The 22488-nt window shown below is 48.4% G+C and overlaps 1 protein-coding gene across 2 annotated transcripts in view; it reads right to left on the bottom strand.

Annotated features, from left to right (window-relative positions):
• The window catches only part of SORCS3 (sortilin related VPS10 domain containing receptor 3), a 499588-nt gene that overhangs the window by 26062 nt on the left and 451038 nt on the right, over window positions 1–22488 (bottom strand). For both annotated transcript variants that reach the window (XM_006135388.3, XM_075935518.1), the window contains exons 19-21: window positions 14623–14809; window positions 5049–5182; window positions 270–393 (exon numbers count right to left, since the gene is read on the bottom strand). In XM_006135388.3, the coding sequence (XP_006135450.2) occupies window positions 270–393; window positions 5049–5182; window positions 14623–14809 (445 nt within the window). The remainder of the gene's footprint in view (window positions 1–269; window positions 394–5048; window positions 5183–14622; window positions 14810–22488) is intronic.

The raw sequence follows: 22488 nt of genomic DNA on the forward strand, positions 1-22488 counted from the left end.
AGTCAAGAGCTTTGCTAGATGGGTTTAGTTAATGTGCTTTACCAAATCACTCTCTGCTAGGAACCTCTCTCGATGAAACCTGCTCTCCTATGGGCAACTGGCCAACAGCCTCTGAAGCTGGAGGATCCCCCAAGCACCAAGACTCTGGGCTAGTCAGGCTTGTCCTGCACTGAGATCCAATGGAGTAGGCACTGCCTGCGGGACTTGGGGAGACTCTTCGGCTCTGCCTACCCCCTGCTCGAGCTTTGCCCGCAGCTGGCGGCACCTACCGTGCACTGCGATGTCCTTGGTGTCCTGGAGGAGGGTGCTCCCGGCGGAGACCTGCACCGTGATGGTGTTCATCCCCTCGGTGGTGAAGGTGTAGGAGACGCTGCTTTCTAGGGTGATGAGGGGCTGCAAAAGCCAAACACAAGCCATGCTGGTGGGACCCCATTCTAGGACTGGGGTAACGGTATGTTCTTGGCCTCGCCGAAATGACACATAGAACCGGCCGGCGGGGCCATTTTCTCCATCCCACCAGCAGCTAATACAGCATTGCTCCTGGGGACCTGTTTCATACAGGACATGAGTCACGGCCCTTCCCAAACTTCCATTGTAGGGCTTCCCCAACAGCCAAGGGCACCTCTCGCTACTGCAAATGCTTCCTGAAATCCAGCCTCAAAGGCGCCTTTCGCTGAACGGCCTCCCCTTCCTCCTACTTACCCCCAAACGGAGCACAGTGGGCAACCCCCCAGTCTTTGCAGAATGCAGCTCTCTTCCCTCCTGCCGCACAGCTGCTGGGTTGCCAAGCCACATACAGAGATGGACTTGAAGGAGAGTTAGGAGGTGGGACCACCAATTTGGATGCCCTACCTACCCCCACGTCTGCACAGTGTCCAGACTCAGGCAGTTCTAACCTGAGCTACATCTTTATCTCTGTCAATGTCTCTGAGGAGTGCTGTGACCTCCATGACTGTCGTAGCTGAGGAGCTGACATTAATACAGGTACCATCACAATGCCCCACGGAGGGAGCCAGCGTGACTCAGTGGATGGACTGCTGTCGGGGGACACAACAGCCCTGCATTCTGCTCCCCGCTCTGCTAGCAGGCGACCTTGGGCAGGCACACCTCAGTTTCCCCGTGTATAAAACTGGAACAACGGCACGGACATCCTTTGAGATGGACGGATCAAAAGTGGGAGGTATTATTATGACCCCAAGTACAGACGAGAGCCAAATCACAGAGAGGCTAAGGGACTTCACTAAAGTCGCATGAGGACTTTGTGGCAGAGCCTGGTATCTGACCTCTTTGTCTTACTCAGTGCCTTAGCCAAAAGACCTGCCCCTTCCTCATAAATAAATCTCCCCCACAGGCCCTTCTTACCCTTTTCCTTCACATCTCTCACATTGGACTCCCATCAGATGGTCCATTTGCCTGGGTTAACTCTTTGTTTCACTGCTGTGGCTCACTCATGCCATGTGATTAGCCAAAGCTGAGTTTCACTTGGCGTGGTGCAGGCTGGCTGTGTGTCTCTCCTTGGGGAACACAGCCTTCCCTTGCTCGAGCAAGCCATGCCAGGCTGATCCCCTTAGACATGATATTTCAGCTCTAGGGGACTCAGAGGCCGAGTGAGTGAACTAATCTGGTCACACCAGCCCTATGCCTAGTAAACTATATGCTCACTATGCAGAAGCAGAGGAACAGGGCACTTTTAAACAGCAGGGAAGATCAACATTTGTCCTAGGGATTACCAGCCACGATTCCATCCCAAGAAAACAGCAGCCAGTGTTGTCGTTAAAACTGCCGTTTTCTGGTGTGTGCATGTGCTAGCTGTTCTATTCTTCAGGCTGATTGCACCTGCCATAGTGGAGTTTTAAGTTTCAGCCAGGTCCCCCGATTTCATTCAAGCATCAGGGCCCGGGAAGTAACTCTGAATTAAATCAAGTCATTTAAGGTTCATTTGCTCAAACACATTAGACAGCTGGACCCATTTATTAAACTGAACCTGTGTTAACCCAAGCAACTGGCCTTTGGTTATATTGCAAATCCAGCCGACCAGCAGTTCACTGCAGCAGCTGTGTCTGGTGTGGGGCAGGGGATGAATCCAGTCTGGGGTGTGCTTAAAAGGGAAGTGGCTCTGCAGTGGGGATCTTTAAAGAATGCATTTGAGTGCATGGGAAAGCATCAGAAAATGCATGATTCCTGAGCATGGAAATCCACAGTGCAGCCACTGTCGGTTGTCTGCGTTCTCCCCGGGAACAACCAGTTTCTATCCCTGCCGCTGTTGCTGTGCAAGACCTAAACAAAGGCACAGGGGCTGTGCTAAGGCTGCAATTATTGGAATCACCCCTCTGCAATCACTCTGCAATCACAGTCACCCCTCTGCTCATTTACCACCCTGTGTCTCTGTGTTCCCTTTGCCATCTGTAAGCCGAGGGCTGTGATGCAACAGGACAAGATGCTGGGGCCCGGGCATCTTTGTAATGCACCCTGCTCTCAGGGTGAGAACATAGACAACCACTGGTCCTTTGCAGCGGATTAAAGTCTACAGAGAATTCTGGATCCCTGGGTTGAGAGACAAAACACTTCAGTGAACACAATCTGATGAGACTAGATAGGCGACTAATCACCTTTACTCGCATTAAATTTGTTTCGTACATGCCCTTCTAAAGTATCCCTCATCGTGGCATCTATATCTGCCTCAATGTTCCTGTCCACTGATTCGAGGTTGCACTGAGAGGCAAATGATTCGGGCAGTTATTCCGGGCTTGTAAATTTCAGAAATGGTGCCCAGCCAGGAAGATGCAAATCGAGCACGGGATTTTTAAATTGCGGGCTTGATTTGCAATTCCGAATGCCTGCATTTGCAGCCCTATTCCGAAATAGGCTGCAAGTGTAGACATACCCTTAGAGCTCAGACAGAATCTTTAGCTATTTAATTCCCATCTTAGAATCCTATAATCCTAGGGCCGGAAGAGACCTCAGAAGTCATCAAGTCCAGCCTCCTGCCTTCCCTTCCTTATCTTACTTTTCAAACTCCAAACTTCATCCCCCATCCTTTACATGACCTCTAGAGAGCACACAGAACTGTAGAGGCAATTGTCCACCTGCAGTTTATGCTGCCTTGATGTCTAAGGCTAGGGCTTCACAGCCACAGTAGATGCCTTTTGACATGAAGGTAGCTAACTTGAGTATTCAACTTGATGTAAGCTAGTCAAGATCAATCCCAGATGGGGAGAGTAACTATCTCCAAGTAAAAAAAAAACACACCACACTTTTTTTTTTTTGCAGTGAAAACAGTGCAGGGCAACAAAAGTGATTAGGGATTAAAAAGAGAGATTAAAAAGACTGGGACTTTTCATCTTAGAAAAGAGGAGACTAAGGGGGGATACGATAGAGATCTGTAAAATTATGACTGGTGTGGAAAAAGTGACCAAAGAAAAGTTATTTACTTATTCTCACAATATAAGAACTAGGGGTCACCAAATGGAATTAATAGGCAAACAAAACAAACAAAAGGAAGTTTTTCTTCATTCAGCGTACAGTCAACCTGTGGAACTCCTTGCCAGAAGATGTGGTGAAGGCTAGGACTTTACCAGGGTTCAAAAAAAAGAGCTAGATAGGTTCATGGAGGTTAGGACCATCAATGGCTATTAGCCAGGATGGGTAGGAATGGTGTCCCTAGCTTCTGTTTGTAAATGGATGACAGGAGAGGGAGGACGTGAGGATTCCCTGTTGTGATTCCTCCCCCTAGGGCATCTGGCATTGGCCACTGTCGGCAGATAGGACACCGGGCTGGATGGACCTTTGGTCTGACTCAGTATGGCCGTTCTTACGTTCTTCTGTTCATAGGTTTAGTTCCTGATTGGCCTTGTGAATCAGGGCTGTAGACCCTGAAGTGAGCAGACACGTCTTCATCCCTACAGATGGACACAAAACTGCAACCACGCTATGTCTGCAATTTACAGAAACATCAGGGCTGTGTCTACACTGGCATGAATTTCCGGAACTGCTTCAAATGCAATACTATTCCGTTTTCAGTTTTTCCGGAAAAGGAGCGTCTACATTGGCAGGCTGCTTTTCCGGAAAAGCCCTTTTTCTGGAAAAGCGTCTGTGGCCAATGTAGACGCGCTTTTCCGGAAAAGACTACTGGGCTGTCTACACTGGCCCTTTTCCAGAACAGTGTTCCGGAATAAGGACTTATGCCCTAGCGGGAGCAGAATAGTTTTTCCGGAATAGCGGCTGATTTTGTACAGTAGAGCGTCGTTGCTTTTCTGGAAATTCAAGGGCCAGTGTAGACAGCTCGCAGCTTATTCCGGAAAAGCGGCTGATTTTCCGGAATAAGTGGCCCAGTGTAGACACAGCCCAGCAGAATGGAGGCCAGAGTCTGAAGTTGTAGGCCAGAGGTCTCTCAAACATTAACGAGCATTTCAGGCAGGCAATCTCCTGGCTGATTGCTTTAGAAACATCTCCAAAATCTCCATTAGAATTTATTTCAACTTTTTATAAAGAGACCCTCGGTAGTAGGCAGCGGATGTTGCTAATCCCTTCACTTAGCATGTGTTCCTGGCTCTGAACAATCGGCATGGGCAGGCAGGGACAATGCACTGAGAGCCACGCTTGAATTTCTAGGCAGCGATAGTTATTAGAACACCAGCCGTTTCCAAGTACTGTGTTGGAATCCCACATTATACACGGTATACTGGTATATAATGGAAACACCGGTGGTTACTTGAACACCAGCTGCTGTTTAATGCTGTGTTGAAACCCAGCATTATCCAGTATATAGTGGTCTATAATTTTGTTAAGTCGCAAGCAAACTCCAGTAATAGCAATGGTTTGCCAAGCACAATAATAAGCAGCCACAAAAGTGTAATGTCTCCTGCATCACCACCAGAAGGGGTAGGATAAATCGCAATGGGCAAAGTTCAGATAATGCATAAATCTTTTTTTAGATCCAAGGGCGAAAAAAACCACAGGAAGAGCAGGTTGTTTTCATTTCTGCTCAAACAATAGCCTGCCCTGCCAAACCACTGAAGTAAGTAAAATATGATAAAAAGGGGACATACCTTCGTGCTATTACCGAACCACCAGAAGTAGATGACAGTACCCGATTGACTTGGCCATACTACAGCAGTAAGGTTGACTTCCTTGTTTCTGATGGCAACGAAGGGGCTGTTCAGATGGACATGCTCCACTGGACCTGTGGGAGGTGATCTCATTGTTACAGGTATCTCTACAACGGCGCAAAGCAAAACGCTCCCCTTTCTGACGTCAGTCAAGTTCCTCCCTTAGAAGTTCACTTAGGCCGTGTCCAGACTCAGGGTTTTTTTCGGGAAAAGTAGCCTTTTCCCGAAAAAACTTCCCCTGCGTCCAGACTCAAGCCACGTTCTTTCGAAATTATTTCGAAAGAACGCGGCTTTTCTTTCGATGGCGGTAAACCTCAATTTACGAGGAAGAACGCCTTCTTTCGAAAGTTCCTCTTTCGAAAGAAGGCGTTCTTCAATGTAAAGAGGCCGTCTTCGAAAGAGAGCATCCAGACTCGCTGGGTGCTCTCTTTCGAAAAAGCGGATTTCTCTTTCGAAAGATCCGCCTGCAGTCTAGACGCGATCTTTCGAAAGAGGCTCTTTCGAAAGATGCTTTCGAAAGAGCCTCTTTCGAAAGAAGCCTGCAGTCTAGACATAGCCTTATGGACAGAAGATGACACCAGAGGAACGGCTCTGGAGATGTAAATTCTTTGTTGACCTTCCGTAGAGTTGCCTCATAGGAGGTGGTAGTTCAAGCTTCCCCCATGCGTCCCAACCCCTGAGCTTCGGACTTGGGGCTGGGATGCACAAGCTGTAAGGGTTTTATAGGGTGATTTAGATGCTCTGCCCATTCATACGTTGGCTGGTTGAAGCCAGCAGAAATGATACCTTTTAAATCATGAGAAGCCAGCCTGCTAGGAACCAAACTGAGACCTACCAATTCATGGCACAGGTCATCCAACAGCGCTCACATAGCTATGAGTTTCAATCTCAGCAGCCTATTCAGGGTCCTCTAGGTGAAAGGGCCCATAAACCATTAGCAACCCTCCACGCCATGTTGGAGGGATAAATTGACCCCCTTGATTAAACCAACCCACATAGCAAAATCAGTCCATCTATGGTTTTTATTGTGCTGTCCATCATCATTGTATCTCAGCATCCAGACACATCAGAAATGACCTTTCAGTCACTGTTTACATTGAACACGTTCCTTTCTTTGAGATTTGAACCAATCCCCCCAAAGTGTTTCATTATCATTTATAATACTGTTCCACTAGTGCCAAATACCCCAGTTATGGGCAAATACCACATTGTGCTAGGCGCGGAACAAACAGGTGGTCTTGTCCCAAAGAGCGCATAATCTCATACAACTCCAGAGGGATCAGGTGGCTACAGCCAGCCAGATGGAGGAGCACAAGGAAACTATATCACTGTAGTAGTCTGCAGAGGTCAGAGTTTTTTGTGGGCATCACAGCAAAGGAAGGTTCTAAGGAGGAATATGAAGGAAGAGACTGAGGTAGCTTGGCAGGGGCTTTTGCCAAGTAGGAGGAGCAAAAAGCACAAAGATGCTAATTTGACAATATAACTAGGGAGTGATTAATATTCATAATCTTAATCAAGTCTCAGAACTTGACAAGTCCCGGAATTTGGTATTAGCTGTGCCATGGAGCAGAGATTCCAAAAATGCTTATGCGCAAGGTATTCATGACCTGAGCAAAGCCAGTTAGTCATAAGGGTCACCAGAAAAAGCTTGGTCTCATGAGATTTCCCGAGCAAAAAGGTTTGAGTACATCTGGGCAAGCACCCAAATGTCTATCCCCTTTTTCATCTAGAGCTTCACCTGGGAACTTCGGAGGGGTCAGTTGCCATTGGTAGTATTTTTGTTAAGTATGGACCCGCTTTACCTTTCTATGGTGAGGGCACTGAAAAGAAAAGAAAGCTGAGAGGCTAAACAGATAACCTCACTTGCTTCTCCAGTGGTGGGAAAGGTGGTGATGCAGCAAGAAATGTTGTAGCAGCAGCAAATGGCCAGAAATAACCCTAGTGCTCATGCCCAGTGCATGGCCATTGAGAGTCAGTTCCTCAAAACAAAAATAACAAGAACAAGAGAAGAAAAAACAGATGGAGAAAACGCTAAATTTTTGCTTGGAACTTCAACTTTTTCTCCATCGACTTTTTTCTGTCCTTATTGCTTTATTTTTTGGTGAGGGACATGCTAGCCTGTTGTCTTCTCAGTGCTGTTCTGATCTGGTAGTCAGATGAACCTCTCTAGTCCGGCAACTTTCTGGTCTGGTGTGATGACATGTCGTGGTTCCCCCAATGCTGCACCCTCGTAGTAGAAAGAACAGACTCCAGCAGCCAGTAGAATAGAGATGGTTTATTGCTTCTCCAGGATACAGCACAGCATAGACATGATGGCTGTGTCTACACTGGCATGAATTTCCGGAAATGCTTAAAACAGAATAGTTTTCGTTATAAGTATTTCCGGAAAGAGAGCATCTACATTGGCAGGCTGCTTTCGCGGAAAAGCCCTTTTTCCGGAAAAGCGTCTGTGGCCAATGTAGACGCGCTTTTCCGGAAAAGACTACTGGGCTGTCTACACTAGCCCTTTTCCGGAACAGTGTTCCGGAATAAGGACGTATGCCCGAGCGGGAGCAGAATAGTTTTTCCGGAATAGCGGCTGATTTTGTACAGTAGAGCATCGTTGCTTTTCCAGAAATTCAAGGGCCAGTGTAGACAGCTCACAGCTTATTCCGGAAAAGCGGCTGATTTTCCGGAATAAGTGGCCCAGTGTAGACACAGCCGATGTGTCTACAGGAGTCTGAGCCAGGATGCCTCAGACCCCTTGAGATGGGGTCCCTGGGCCCCTAGATTCCAGCCCCTCCTTAGTCTGTCCCCATCATGGTTCCAGCCCAAGACTGACCCTTCCCCCTCATGCTCACTTCCTTTTCCATCCCTTCTGGTAACCGGTAGAACCAGTTTGGTCACTGTCATGGTGACCCTCAAGATGCCCACTGCTGGGCAGTGCTTACAGATAGAGGCCAGTAGGGGTCATCTACAGCCTACAACTCAAGCACAGCAACCAGCAAGGTACTGACACTACATCACATCTGGTCCGGCAACATCTGTGATCCGGCATGATTTTAGTTAGCTGGGTGTCCATTTATCATGGGTGTGGCCAAGTTTCATAGAATCATAGAGCTGGAAGAGACCTCAGGAGGTCATCAAGTACAGCCCCCTGCCCAAGGCAGGACCAATCCCAACTAAATGAACTCAGCCAGGGCTTTTTTCAAGCCAAGACTTTTCCACAGTCCCATAAAGTTTTTTTGCAGCCATCAATCTCTCAGTGGTCTGTGCTGTTATTTAGCTCTAATTTACCCCTAAGCCTTGGTCTACACTAGGGAGTTATTTTGAAAGAACCCCCTTTATTTCTTTATACCCTGCATTCCTCGGGGAATAACGCTTATTTCAAAATTGTTATTTTGAAATGGCGTTTGTATGGACACTCTACTGCTGCTATTTTGAAATAACTACTCCACAGAGTCATTCAAAGTAATAGAGCCCCAGGAAGCACTGGGGAGTAAAGTCGAGGTAGCACATCCACAATAACAGAGCCTGCCTTGGACTAATTTCAAGGCTTCTCCCTAGTGCGGATACGCTATTTTGATTTTGTTATTTTGGGAGTTATTGTTTCAAATTTAGTTATTTTGAAATAATTTCTAGTATAGACATGCCCTAAATGTCCTCGAATAGCCCAGCAAGCAGTGGAAGTGTTGGTGGTAATGCTGCTAGACAATTTTAACCTCTTGTAGTTTGGCAAATTTCCTGGTTCAGCACAGTCAGATCCCGAGGGTGCTTGATTAGAGAGGTCCAATCTGTATTTGTGAATAACACTTGACCTGGAACTAAGTAGATCTGGGTCTTGTTCCCAGCTCTGCCACAGACCCTCCGCGTGACCCTGGGTGAAGCTCTAAATCTCTCTGCCTCAGCTTCACCTCTTTATGATGGAGATACTAACCTTTTGGGCTCTTTTGACTCTTAGTATCTGAGCGTACAAGCATCTAGAAAAATGAGACCCCAGGCTTGATTGAGGCCTCGGCTGCTGCTACAATAGGTTTCTCCTTTTGGGAGGGAGAACAATGCAGCCAGACACCAGACACCTGCACAAACTTTCCAGGAGTGAAGGAGCTGCCTTGGTCTCTCTGATGCTCACAGGCCCCGGGATACACTGAAGGAGAAGTGTGAAGTTCTGTTTGCATTTAAGTCCTATGAAGAAGCCACAGATCCAAGACCTGGTCAATCATCTTCTCTGTTTCTCTTGGCTGTTTACCTACACACATAGGGTATGTCTAGACTACAGGCTTTTGTTGACAGAAGCTTTGTCGACAGATACTGTCGACAAAGCTTCTGTCGACAAAGAGTGTCTAGACTACATTCAGTTCTGTTGACAAAGCAAGCCGCTTTGTTGACATGACAGTGTAGACTCAAAGGATGGTGTAGATGCAATAACGCCTTCTTTCGACAGAACTCTGTCAACAAAAGGCATTATTCCTCATAGAATGAGGTTTACTGCCGTCGACAAAACTGCCGAGTTCTGTCGACATTATGTCGAAAGAACTGGGCAGTAGTGTAGACTCAGGTATAGTTTTGTCGACAAAAGGCCACTTTTGTTGACAAAACCCTGTAGTCTAGAGACACCCAAACTCTGAGCAACCCCCTTTGATTTCTGTAATATTTGCCATGGATACACAATCAGGAAGGGTAGTAATTAGGCCCTTCACCTGTAGACTGCATGAGGGTCTCAGCTGCGGTGATTTCAGGAGGAGGATAACCTGGATTAACAATTTCCAAGCTTTCAGGCAAAGGACAATTGTTGCTTGAGCTCAGGAGAGCTCTGAGGTCTAGCATTCTAGTTCTGACAGATGCGTGCCTGAGGTAAGCTGTGGGCATCCTTCCATGGAAGCGTCCAGAAGAGATTACCATCAAAAGACGGGACCCAACGAAACAACAACTTCTGCTGGTACGTCAGCTTTTTACCTCAGAATGTGGTAAAGGTATTTGTGGTGTCACCTGGACACCCCTTCGGAAGCGAAGTGATAAGAGGACAAGAGTACAGAGCCATAGAGTAGGCCATTCTGCCGAAACCAGTGGCTCACGGAAAGCGGAGCAAGACATGAAATTGGTTCTTCCTGAATGCAGGGATGATTCTGTTTAGTCAGAGTGACCCCATCATGCCTCATCTCCTTGTATGAGGATGATTTATTACTTGTCTGTGGAAGCGGGCAAGAGCCCCAAATCAGGTGACAGACCTGCAGGGACAATGACAAGTTGTCAGAGGAGAAGGGGGAAGAAGATACAGTGGGGCTCAAGAGCAGGGGGGAGGCAATTTTTCAGGAGAGGCACTCCAAGATTTTGGTGAGGGGTCAAGGGTGGCACTTTTCAATGGAGGGGTTGTGGGGTTGGGACAGAGGCAAGGTTCAGAAAGGAGGTTGGGGTAGGAGACTGGGGTGCAGGAAACAGTACTGGATCTGAGAGAGAGTTTGGGTAGAGGAGGGGGTTAGCACCTATGGCAGGAGACTGGGGTGCAGAGTCCAAGAGGGATATGGGTGTAGAAAAGGATTCCAGCCTCTAGGAGCTGAGAGGTTTTGCTGGGGGCCCGGGGCAGTGCGCAAAGCCTGCTCCAAACCGCCACAACTCAAAGGGCCACAAGAAGCAGCTAGCCACATGGGTGGGTGGTCCGGGTTAAAAGGGTGGGCGGGCCGGATCCAGCTCCTGGGCTATATCTTGCCAGCCCCTGCTCACAAGGGCCATGTGAGTCCCTCTCTAGAATCCGGCCAGTGGATGGCAAATCCAACAACAAAATTGAATAATCCCTGAGTCAGTGGTTGCTATTGCTGGCTAACAACTACTTTGTGTTCGCTAATGACCCACGGTGAAGCCAAGAGCTGTTAATGCGCCAATAACTGGTTGTTAAACACAGTTGTGATTGATTTTGAGGGAATTATAAGCGTGTTAAAAGATTCAAGGGACATTTTCCTAGCTTGGAGTTTAAAACTGATCCCTCTGTACAGGCTCTTGCCATTTGAATCATAGAATCATAGAATCCCGGGGTTGGAAGAGACCTCAGGAGTCATGGAGTCCAGCCCCCTGCCCACAGCAAAATTAATCCCAAATAAATCATCCCAGCCAGGGCTTTGACAAGATGGGACGTAAAAACCTCTAGGGATGGAGATTCTACCACCTCCCTAGGGAACCCATCCCAGTACTTTACCACCCTCCTAGGGAAACAGCTTTTCCTAATATCCAACCTAGACCTCCCCCCCCTGCAACTTGAGACCATTGCTCCTTTTTCTGTCATCTGCCACCACTGAGAACAGCCTCTCTCCATCCTCTTTGGAACCTTCCTTCAGGAAGTTGAAGGCTGCTATCAAATCCCCCCTCACTCTTCTCTTCTGCAGACTAAATAAGCTCAAATCCCTCAGCCTCTCCTTGTAGGTCATGTGCTCCAGCCCCCTAATCATTTTGGTTGCCCTCTGCTGGACCCTCTCCAATGCATCCACATGCTTTCTATAATGGGGGGGGGCCAGAACTGGACACAATATTCCAGATGTGGCCTCACCAGAGCCGAATAAAGGGGAATAATCACTTCTCTAGATCTGCTGGCAATGCTCCTCTTAATGCACCCTAATATGCCATTAGCCTTCTTGGCTACAAGGGCACACTGTTGACTCATATCCAGTTTCTCATCCACTGTAATCCCCAGGTCTTTTTCTGCTGAACTACTACTTAGCCAGTTGGTCCCCAGCCTGTAACAATGCTTGGGATTCTTCCGTCCCAAATGCAGGACTTTGGACTTGTCTTTGGTGAACCTCATCAGATTTCTCCAATTTGTTGAGGTCACTCTGGACCCTATCCCTGCCCTCCAGCATATCTACCTCTCCCCCTAGTTTAGTGTCATCTGTGAACTTGCTGAGGGTGCAATCCATCCCCTCATCCAGGTCATTAATAAAGATGTTGAACAAAACCAGCCCTAGAACCAATCCTCGGGGCACCCCGCTTGAAACCGACCACCAACCATTCGAAACAATAGACTAACGTACAGCCCCAGGGAGCACAGCCAGTGAGCGGCAGGAAGAAGAGGTGTGTTTGCAGGAGAAGATAGTTGAGTGGCAGGAATGCCATCAGGAATTTGGATTAAGGGAGCTCTCCTGCTTGGTGGCTGAATGGTCCAAGCACAAGACAGGAAGCGCCAATCTCCCGAATTTCTATTCTGGAGTATGTCTAGACTACATCCCTCTGTCGCCAGAGGGATGTAAATTAGACATACCGAAATTGCTGATGAAGTGAGGATTTCAATAACCGCACTTCATTAGAATAAAAACGGCTGCCGCTTTTTGCCAACGTGGCAATTTGCTGGCAAAAGTGGCAGTCTAGACGGGGATCGGTCCGCAAGGGAAGCCTTTTCCAACTGATCCCTTATGCTTCGTGCAATAAGGTTTACAGGATCGGTTGGAAAAGGCTTTCCATGCCAACTGATCCCCGTCTAGACTGACGCTTTTTGCCAGCAAATTGCCACATCAGAAAAAAGTGGCAGCCATTTTTATTCTAATGAAGTGCGGGATATTTAAATCCCCGCTTCATTAGCAATTTTGGTATGTCTAATTTACATCCCTCTGGAGACAGAGGGATGTAGTCTAGACGTATCCCTAGGTACTAAACTTATTCACCCTTCTCTCTTCTTGGATATTCAGAAAATGATTTCACCTCCCTGGATCTCAGGTAACCTAAGTATAAAATAGGGTGAATGGTATTTACCTCCTTCACTCCTTTCTTTGTGAGGATAAAATAGCTAATCTTTGTCAAGCATATTAAATATGAAAAGCACAATCTAAGCACTCACATATTATTAATGCCCCAGAAAATGTTCCATGCCTAATGGCTTTGCCATATTTAATCAGCATTGCCAACCCAAAATATTCAAAAAACCCAGGTCACGGACCTACGCATCAGGAGACATACTTAAAATCAGAGCATTTAAAAAAGAAGAACGCGTTTGGAGGTTGTTTTGTTTTTCTTCTGATTTCTGAGCCTTGAGAATGTGGTTGGGTCCCGTTTCCAAGCTTTTCTTGAAACCAGCAGGCCCAGAAACATCTTTTGTTTCAAAATAAGAGCTGAGATTTTAGCTCAGTCACATGACCTTAGACAAGAGGCTCTCCAGCAAAGCACAAATCTGGAGAGCAGAGCGCAACCAAAAAATCCGAATTTCTGCCCCACTGAAAAGTTGATGTAACCCCCAAGGAGATTACCTAGATTCCTGGGGCTCTGTCTGCTGGCAGCTCAGGGAGGGGGAGCCAAGGCAAACTCAGAGTCTGCCCGGTAACAAATAGGGAGGGAATTCAGGAAAGGGGAGAAGCCCTTGTTTTTGTGAGTCAGTCTGGAGCCAGCCAGGGCAAGGGAGCTGGTAAGCCCCAGGCCTACATGCAGGGTCCCCCCTGAGAACTGACCTCTAGGGACCTGAAAGCAAGATCCCACAGCTGGGTTTTCCTTCTCCACTGATGATTCCCAGTTTGTCGAGTTTGCTGGGAAACTTCCCCATCCAGGCTGAGTTAGCCCCCCAGCTTCCTAGGTGAGACCCGTCACCACATGGTCAGCTCTGCTCTGTCTGCTAGTTGAGGGCTGCTGTGTAGTTGTGTGTGTGTCTGGATGTTGGGCTAGGACACCACAGTTTAGATTTTAGTACAGTACCTTCGTGGTGAGGGGAAGTCCTGAGACCGAAGCAGCCTGATTCCTGCCTGAATAGGATCCCTGCTAGCAGAGATCACCCCCTCTGCAGTGACTGAGGAGTCCAGAGTCATCTCTGAGCCGGAGGATCATTCATGGATTTTGTGAGTGCACCATCTTTTAGTTAATCAGTCTGGGAATTTGTTTTGGGGACCCCCTACTCCCTGAACTGTGTCCTCAAGCCAGGGAGTAAGGGTTTGGGGATTTTATAACCTGCTGCATATTAAACCTGTGGAAGGATTTACCACTTCTCCCGCTTGTGAGTCCTTTGGGCTGTACTGAACCCAGTCAGCCACACTGCTAAACCACTGCGGAGAAGAATGTTGTGGTCATAGGTCATCAAGGGCCCCAACAAAGTATGCGTACCAACGGAACACTAATCTTACATTTGCTACATCAAGTCACGTCACTGGGGATAGTCATAGGTATTAGTAGCGTGGACACCGGTGATCCTAAAAATAGTGTTTTACCCGGTTCTGTTATAATTGTTTCCTGTTTAATATAATTATTGTGTTGAATATATTGTATGTGTTTGTGTTATTTTTTGAAGTCTCAAACTATCTGGCAAGTAAGTGGGGATTACCCTGTGGTTAGAATTTTCTTCCCAAAATCCCCTGGTGATCCTGCTAGGAAGGAGTGAGGGGGGTGGAGGCACTGCCAAATAAATTCATAGGAAAAAATAAAGATATACCCTGCTGAGAGGGTGGCAGGATCCAGAAGAACCCAGACCTGTCCACCGAAACTTGTAGGCAGATTGGCATTAAAGAAGGTAATCGGGTGGAGAGGGGCGCTACAGTGATATGTCTGAGTTGGTTTGTGTCCCAAATCTACTCACAGACAACGTGCAGGAAGAGTACTGCAGTGTCGGAACCAAGGCTGTTTTCTGCGTAGGCCGTCACCTGAAAGATCCCAGCATTCTTATAAACGTGCCTGATGCCATCCTCAATGGGGCTGAAATTAGCGTAGGACATGGCAATGCCATCTCCGAAATCCAGCTGGATGTTCGTCCTCTGGAGATCGCCCTGCAGTGGAGAACACTGTGGTTAGGAACCCAGCTGAGAAGGCTGATAGATGGGACACTCCACCAGCTGCTCAGTTTCATTGGGTTAGTGCGAAGACAAGCCCTGTAACACCCCCTGACATGGCCAGAGCCCGCTCCGGCTCCTCTTGGGTCTAGTTGGCAATGCCCAGAACCTGAACATTAATAGGTGTGAGTAGCTGTTGTCCTCCCGCCCCAGTCCAGCGGTTCAAAGAGGCAGACCACCACTGCAGTGATGTATAAGGGGCACCCAAAATGTGGCGACGTTGGGGGCAGCAGAGATGGGAAAAGTTGCATTTCTGGCTGGTTACAGCTCTGCTGCAAGATTAGGCCAGGGATGGCAAAATAGGGAACGGGGCCGGATCTGGTCCACCAAACAACTGGATCTGGCCCGCAGCCGCCCTGCCAATTCCCTGCCCACAATTGAGACCTGGGGACAGGGGAGCGCGCAAAGTCTCCAACCCCGCCTAAGGGCACGCAGCACCTAGAGGGAACCGCCATCTGTTCAAAACAGCTGGCAGCTTCCTGTGAGTTCCCCACATCCCTGGCAGGGCGAGGCATGAGGGCAGGAGACTTCACGCGTTTCCCCACCCTCAGGCCCTGATTGGCCTGGGGTGGGGAAGTGCGCAAAGTCTCCTCCACCTTCTAGAGGCCCGTGGTGCCTAGAAGGAACCACCAGCTGCTCAAAACAGCTGGTGGCTCTCTCTAGGCACCACATGCCCCTGACAGGGAAAGGGCAGGGGGCAAAGACTTCATGTGCTCTTCCGTCCCCAGACCACTCAGGGTCTGGAGGTAGGGGAGCACGTGAAGTCTCCTCCCCCCGCCAGGGGTGGGCTGCACCTAGAGGGAACAGCCCCCTTCTACCTGAGGCCCCACCCTTTTGGAGGTGGCCAGCAACCACTTCCAAAATTCATGAAGTGCCCCCTCCTTCAAAAATTATTGCCCACCCCTGAGCTAGGTGCACCCAGGGCTGTTCTTAGGATTTCTGGAGCCCCATGCTGTACTCTTAAACTGGTGCCCCTATGCCCCATGGCAGCCAGGAGTGGGGGGTGAGAATGACTTCTTAGAAGTGTGACTTTATCTTCAGCAACACACCAATGAAATATTTTTAAAACAAATGTGAAACTAAGGTCCTGTTGGCTAACAGTCAATTCAGAAACCGACACTTTGTACCTGGGATTGGTAAATGCATGTTCAGTGGCTTCCTTACCATTTGAAGGGCTCTTTCACAGGTTCAAGGTTTTGCTATTGGCTTGGGCAGGCTATTCACTAGAGCCTCTTGGGAAGAAAAGCCACAGAACAAGGATAAGAAGAATCGGGATGGGTGGACATTAAGACCCAACGGTACCCCAAATTTTCAAGTGCCCTAGGTAGCTGCATATTCTGGGTGAGGACGGCCCTGAGCATGCCGTCCAGGTGCTGATGGGCAGCCATGCGCACAAGGGCTCAGCTTACAGGGAACACTGCTCCAAACCCAGGTCAATGCTTTTGCTGCATTGATGATAAGGAGATTTGGGCTTAAACCCAGGTAAGTGCCTGAGTCAACTGCAGTTAAGAGAGAAGCCGAGTGGTTCATTTTAAACTTGCTCCCAATCGGCTACATCAAAAGAAGCCTGCTTTAAACCAGAATAAAAGCGCCCATGTGGCTTTTGTTGCTGATTTAATCAAGTCAGTTTAAAATCACCCTTATATTAAATCTGCATAGGTTTGCATGCTGATCAGCACTGACTGCCTCAGGTCCTGTCTTTAAGGTGATACACACTCAGTTTGGACTGGGCGTGTGGGCAAAAGAGAGAGAGTATTTGAGTGCATAATTAGATTCCCTGGGATGCTCCATCCCAGATATCAAAGGGTATGTCTACACTGCCACCCTAGTTTGAACTAGGGTGGTTAATGTAGGCAACCGGAGTTGCAAATGAAGCCCGGGATTTGAATTTCCCAGGCTTCATTTGCATGTTGCAGGGCGCCGCCATTTTTAAATGTCCGCTAGTTCGGACTCCTTCCCCACGGCTACACGTGGCATGAACTAGGTAGTTCGGATTAGGCTTCCTATTCTGAACTACCTGTACTCCTCGTGGAACTCCTCGAGGTAGTGCAGACATACCCAAACAGACTCTACATTGACATCCATTCAGTGGGTATATTTACACTGAAGAGTGGACTATACTTACGTACAGAGGGGATTTTCCGATGGTGGTAAACCTCCTTGTTCTACGAGGAAGAAGCCTTTTTCCGAAAAAGCTTTTTCAGAAAAAGGCATGTGTGGATGCAGAAGAAAGAGTTTTTTCAAAATAAGAGGCTTCCAGGACAAAGCACAGGTGTCCTGGTGGCCATTCTGTCCACAGTAATCACAACTGAAATGCAAGATAGTGTTCAATCAATGTGGGCACTATCTTTCGAAAAAGCAGGTCACTTTTTCATTGCGCTTTTGCTGTGTGGACACTCTCTTTCAAAAGAAGTTTTTCCAGAAGATCACTTCAGAAAAGCGTCTTCCGAAAGAAGCCTGCAGTCTAGACATAGCGGCTGTGTCTACACTGGCATGAATTTCCGGAAATGCTTAAAACGGATTACTATTCCGTTTTCAGTTTTTCCGGAAAAGGAGCGTCTACATTGGCAGGCTGCTTTTCCGGAAAAGCCCTTTTTCCGGAAAAGCGTCTGTGGCCAATGTAGACATGCTTTTCCAGAAAAGACTACTGGGCTGTCTACACTGGCCCTTTTCCGGAACCTTATGCCCGAGCGGGAGCAGAATAGTTTTTCCGGAATAGCAGCTGATTTTGTACAGTAGAGCGTTGTTGCTTATCCGGAAATCCAAGGGCCAGTGTAGACAGCTCGCAGCTTATTCCGGAAAAGCGGCTGATTTTCCGGAATAAGTGGCCCAGTGTAGACACAGCCAGCCAGAAAAAGGAGAGAGATTCTAGTCAAGATCAATCACTGCTCCTGAGTTTAATTTGCTCTCATGAGCTGTTGTGAACAGGCTCTTCCCACGCAAATCAACAGCAAAAGTCCCATATGCTACAGCGTGTGGTGTCAGGATCAAAGCTGATGTTGTAGATCCACTACTTGCTAGTCTAATTAGTGGAGGGAACTGCCATGCAACTCAGCCCCAGTTAATGCTTCTCCAGACGACCCCACCTTCCTAAGACTTCACTGGAGTAAACAGCCAGGTTTGCCTAAAAAGGCCAGGTGATTAAAAGCATCATTTTGTATTTACTGTACAAAACGGGCAGCTTTCCACAGGTCCTCTGTGGAGGAAGCAGAATCACAGGACAGGGACAGGAAGCAGTGGACATTAAGACCCAGAGGTGCCCCAAATTTTTGAGTGCCCTACACAGCTGCCCATTTTGCATATGGGTCTGGGTGTGCCTTCCAGATGTTGTCGGAGAAGAAGAGTGAGTATAAATAAGGGCAGAGGAGCAGATAGGGCATCCCAGAGCCTTAGGTCTTGTCCACTCGCAGAAGTTGCAACGGTTTCACTTAAATCAGTTTTTAAACCAGTTCAGGTACATTGTAGCAAAACCCTTGTTGTCTGGTCTCAGAGGGTATGTGTTCACTGAGGTGATCTGTACCTGGGTCTGACCAGAAGCCTAACCCAGGTGTGAACATGGTCTGAGCAACACCCTACTCATGTTACCACGTCCTCTATCTCTATATTCACCCATGTGCGTGTCTGTGGAGGAGGGCATATCCCATGGTCCTTTGAGCTGGGATGCTCTAGGATTCTCTCCCAGTCGCCACATTAGGTGAGGTGGGAGGAGAAAGCACTGGTTCCATTCCTGCAGTCCTCCGGGTATGTCTACACTGCAGAGTTTTTCCGGAAGAACAAAGCTTATGTCCACACTGCTATTGGGTTCTTTCGACAGAAAGTCGAATGAAAGGAGGGGTTTTTCCAACAGCGGTAAACCTCATTCTACAAAGAAGAAGCCTTTTTCGGAAAAAGGCATGCGTGCACGCGGAAGAGAGTGTTTTTTCGAAAGAAGAGGCCTCCAGGAAAAAGCACAGGTGCCCTGGTGGCCACTCCGTCCACCGTAACCACCACTGAAATGTGAGATAGCGTCCAATCAATGTGGATGGTATCTTTCGAAAAATCACATCGCTTTTTTGTTGTGCTTTTGCTGTGTAGACGCTCTCTTTCGACAAAAGTTTTTCCAGAAGCTCTCTTCTGGAAAAGCTTCTACTGAAAGAAGCCTGCAGTCTAGACGTAGCCTCTGGGTGCATGGAGGGCAGAGAGGAGTACTGGCTGGAAGTGGTGGATGGTCCTTTGGAGCCCATAACCGCCAGGAGCAAGTGAGAGCAGCTTTCAGAATGCTCTAACCTGAGTCAGCGGCAGAGAATCAGAGAGCCATCTGTAGTCCTCTTCTGACAGGGAAGGTTTGCTCACATGGTTGTCACCAATTCCATCTGATTCACTACACAGCTCTATGGAGGGAGCAGCCCGTCTACCCTTTTGGCCAGAAGCAAAGCCAACCCAAATGTACAAGCAACCACCAATGCCATTGTAAAGCAAACACAAGAGCATTTCGAGAGGTAGACAAAGCCAATGGTACAGCAGCACGGCTACTCAGGCTCTGGGATAAATCTTTCCCTGAATGACTAGCGGAGCAGGTATGGAAACCCCTCTCCTGCAGCAGAGGAGTTAGGGTATGTCTACACTACAAAGTTAGTTCGAACTAACGGACGTTAGTTCGAACTAACTTTAATAGGTGCTACACTAGCGCTCCGCTAGTTCGAATTTGAATCGAACTAGCGGAGCGCTTAGTTCGAACTAGGTAAACCTCATTTTACGAGGACTAACGCCTAGTTCGAACTAGCTAGTTCGAACTAAGGGCTGTGTAGCCCTTTAGTTCGAACTAGTGGGAGGCTAGCCCTCCCCAGGTTTCCCTGGTGGCCACTCTGGCCAACACCAGGGAAACTCTATGCCCCCCTCCCGGCCCCGGACCCCTTAAAGGGGCACGGGCTGGCTACGGTGCCCGTGCCAGGTACAAGCCTGCCAGCACCCAGCTAGCAGACCCTGCACCTGGCACGGCACAGAGCCACCCACCCGATGCCCCCCAGCCCTCCCCCTCTTGCCGGGACCAGGCTGGCGGCTCCCGGGAGTTTGCCCTGGACCGCAAGAGGCGGGCACCTTCCTGGGCTAGTGCGGACATCGTGGACCTCGTCCACGATATCCGCACTAGGCACAGGAAAGTGGCCATCTAGGGCAGGAGAGCTGCCAGCCTGGCCACCCAGGAGCAGGTGTGCATGAAAATCAAGGGGGTCCACTGAGACCCCCGACACTGAGCCCTGAGCTTACAATGGCCGTCCTGGGTCAGACCAAAGGTCCATCTAGCCCAGTAGCCTGTGTGCCGACAGCGGCCAACCCTAGGGACCCTGGAGGGGATGGACCGAAGACAATGACCAAGCCATTTGTCTCGTGCCATCCCTCTCCAGCCTTCCACAAACTTTGGGCAGGGACACCACTCCTACCCTCTGGCTAATAGGACTCCATGGACCCAACCTCCATGACTTGATCTCACTTCCCTTTAAACTCTGTTCTAGTTCTAGCCTTCACAGCCTCCTGCAGCAAGGAGTTCCACAGGTTAACTATTTGCTTTGTCAAGAAGAACAACTTTCTCTTACTAGTTTGTAGCCTGCTACCCATTCCTTTCCTTTGGTGTCCTCTAGTCCTTCTTTATGGGAACTCAGGAAGAACTTTTCTGAATGCACCCTCTCCACCCAACCCCTTCTTTTAGAGACCTCTATCCTGTCCCCCTCCGTCTCCTCTTTTCTAAGTTGAACAGTCCCAGTCTCTGTAGCCTCTCTTCATCTGGGACCTGTTCCCAACCCCTGATCATGTTAGTTGCCCTCCCCTCTCCCAGCCTTTCTCTTCCCCTCTCCCACCTCCTTTTCCCAGTCTCCCCCAGTTTTTTTTCAATAAAGACAGAGTCAATGTTGGAAGAAACGTTATCTTTATTTTGTACATCAATAAGAAGGGGGGCTAAGGAAGGGTAAGTGGAAGGAGGTGAGGGAGGAATGGGGTACGAGCCCCCGATGGGGAGGACTGGGCTGGCTCTGCGGGCTTCTGGGGGTGGAAGCTCTCCTGCAGCCCCCCAATTACTCCCTCTCCCCAGATGGCAGCCTGCGGCAAGTGCAGCCGGGCTGATGGCCGAGTGGTGTGATGTGCCCAGTGTGGGCACTCAGGGCACTCCAAGCCAGAACTTCTTTGCAAGCGGGGCACCCCTTAGAACTGTGTGTCCGGGGTGGGGGTCGGGACCCTTTAAGCGCAGCCCTCGGCTAGCCTGAGACAGCATCTCCATGCTCTAAGTCCTCCTTTTATGCCCTGCCGGCACTGCTTCCGGCCATCCTTAAGCCCTGTTCAGAGTCCACTCAATGTGGACTTGCTAGTTCGAACTAGCAAAACGCTAGTTCGAACTAGTTTTTAGTTCTAGATGCGTTAGTTCGAACTAGCTTAGTTCGAATTAACTAATTCGAACTAAGTTAGTTCGAACTAGCGCTGTAGTGTAGACGTACCCAGAGTGACTGTGTGAGCTTCTTCCCTGCCAATCTACCTCCACCTTCAGCCGCATGGATTGCATCATTTAACTGCCAGGTCCATTCCAACCCTTGCCTCTCTGCCAGGACCACCATGCTGTGCATGCATGGAGCTTTTGTGAGGACGACACCTGGTGAAACCCTGGCCTCATGGAAATCGAGGAGAGTTTTGTCATTGATTTCAATGGCCAGCACATTTCCCCTTTGCTCTCTCGAAATAGGGAAAAGTCCAATGGAATTAGACAGGGAGGAAGCCAACAGGTGTCTGTAGAAATGTAACTGAGTGCTATAAACCCTATTGTATTTACAGTAGACTTCTGATAATCCGGAACCTTTGGGACCTAGGTGGTGCCAGATTATCGGATATGCCGGACTATCAGGCGGTACTATAAGAAGGTTATATATATACTGTATACATTATATACTGTATATAAAGTGTTCTTAACCCTTTTTATTGTACATACTGTATACAGTATACTGTGATGTTTTAGTTTTTTAACCCTTTTTTACCCTCTTTGCTCGGTTCAGCTGCTGCCGCTGTTACCTTGTGACTCGTTTTTTGCCGAAGCTCACTTACTAGGCTCTTGCCATCTTGATGCCGGACTATCAGGAGTGCCGGACTATTGGATGCCGGACTATTGGAGTTTTACTGTAGTAGAGGGTGATATCCTTTTGAAAACGACGCTTTTTAATCATTGTATACAATTCTTCAGCAGGGACAGAATACTTCTATTGTACTCTCCAGGATGGTTCAAAAATTGGAGAGAAAGCTTACTCCATGAAGGTTTTAAATCAAGGTTGGATTTTTTTTTCTAAACAGTCTCCTTTAGAAAGTATTTGGGAGAAATCCTCCAGCCTCTTTTATACAGGACATCAGACCGGATGACTGCAATGCCCCCTTCTGGTCTGGGAATCCATGAATTCACTACAGCCCACTCAATGAAGCAGGACTTTTCTGTGAGGGCCTGGGCTGAGCAGGGAGGCCACTGAAGATATTGTAAGAAACCGATGAGGTTTGGATTCAGTCTGGGTGACTTCTGCTTGAAAATTCCATCCCCCATCTCTGGAGTTCAGACCAGGCCATTTTCTTTTCGTTTTCCACATTGACTGGGCTTTTCGGTTTGTTTGTTTTTT

This window comes from Pelodiscus sinensis, chromosome 8, assembly GCF_049634645.1.
Source record: "Pelodiscus sinensis isolate JC-2024 chromosome 8, ASM4963464v1, whole genome shotgun sequence".
NCBI lineage: Eukaryota > Metazoa > Chordata > Testudines > Trionychidae > Pelodiscus > Pelodiscus sinensis.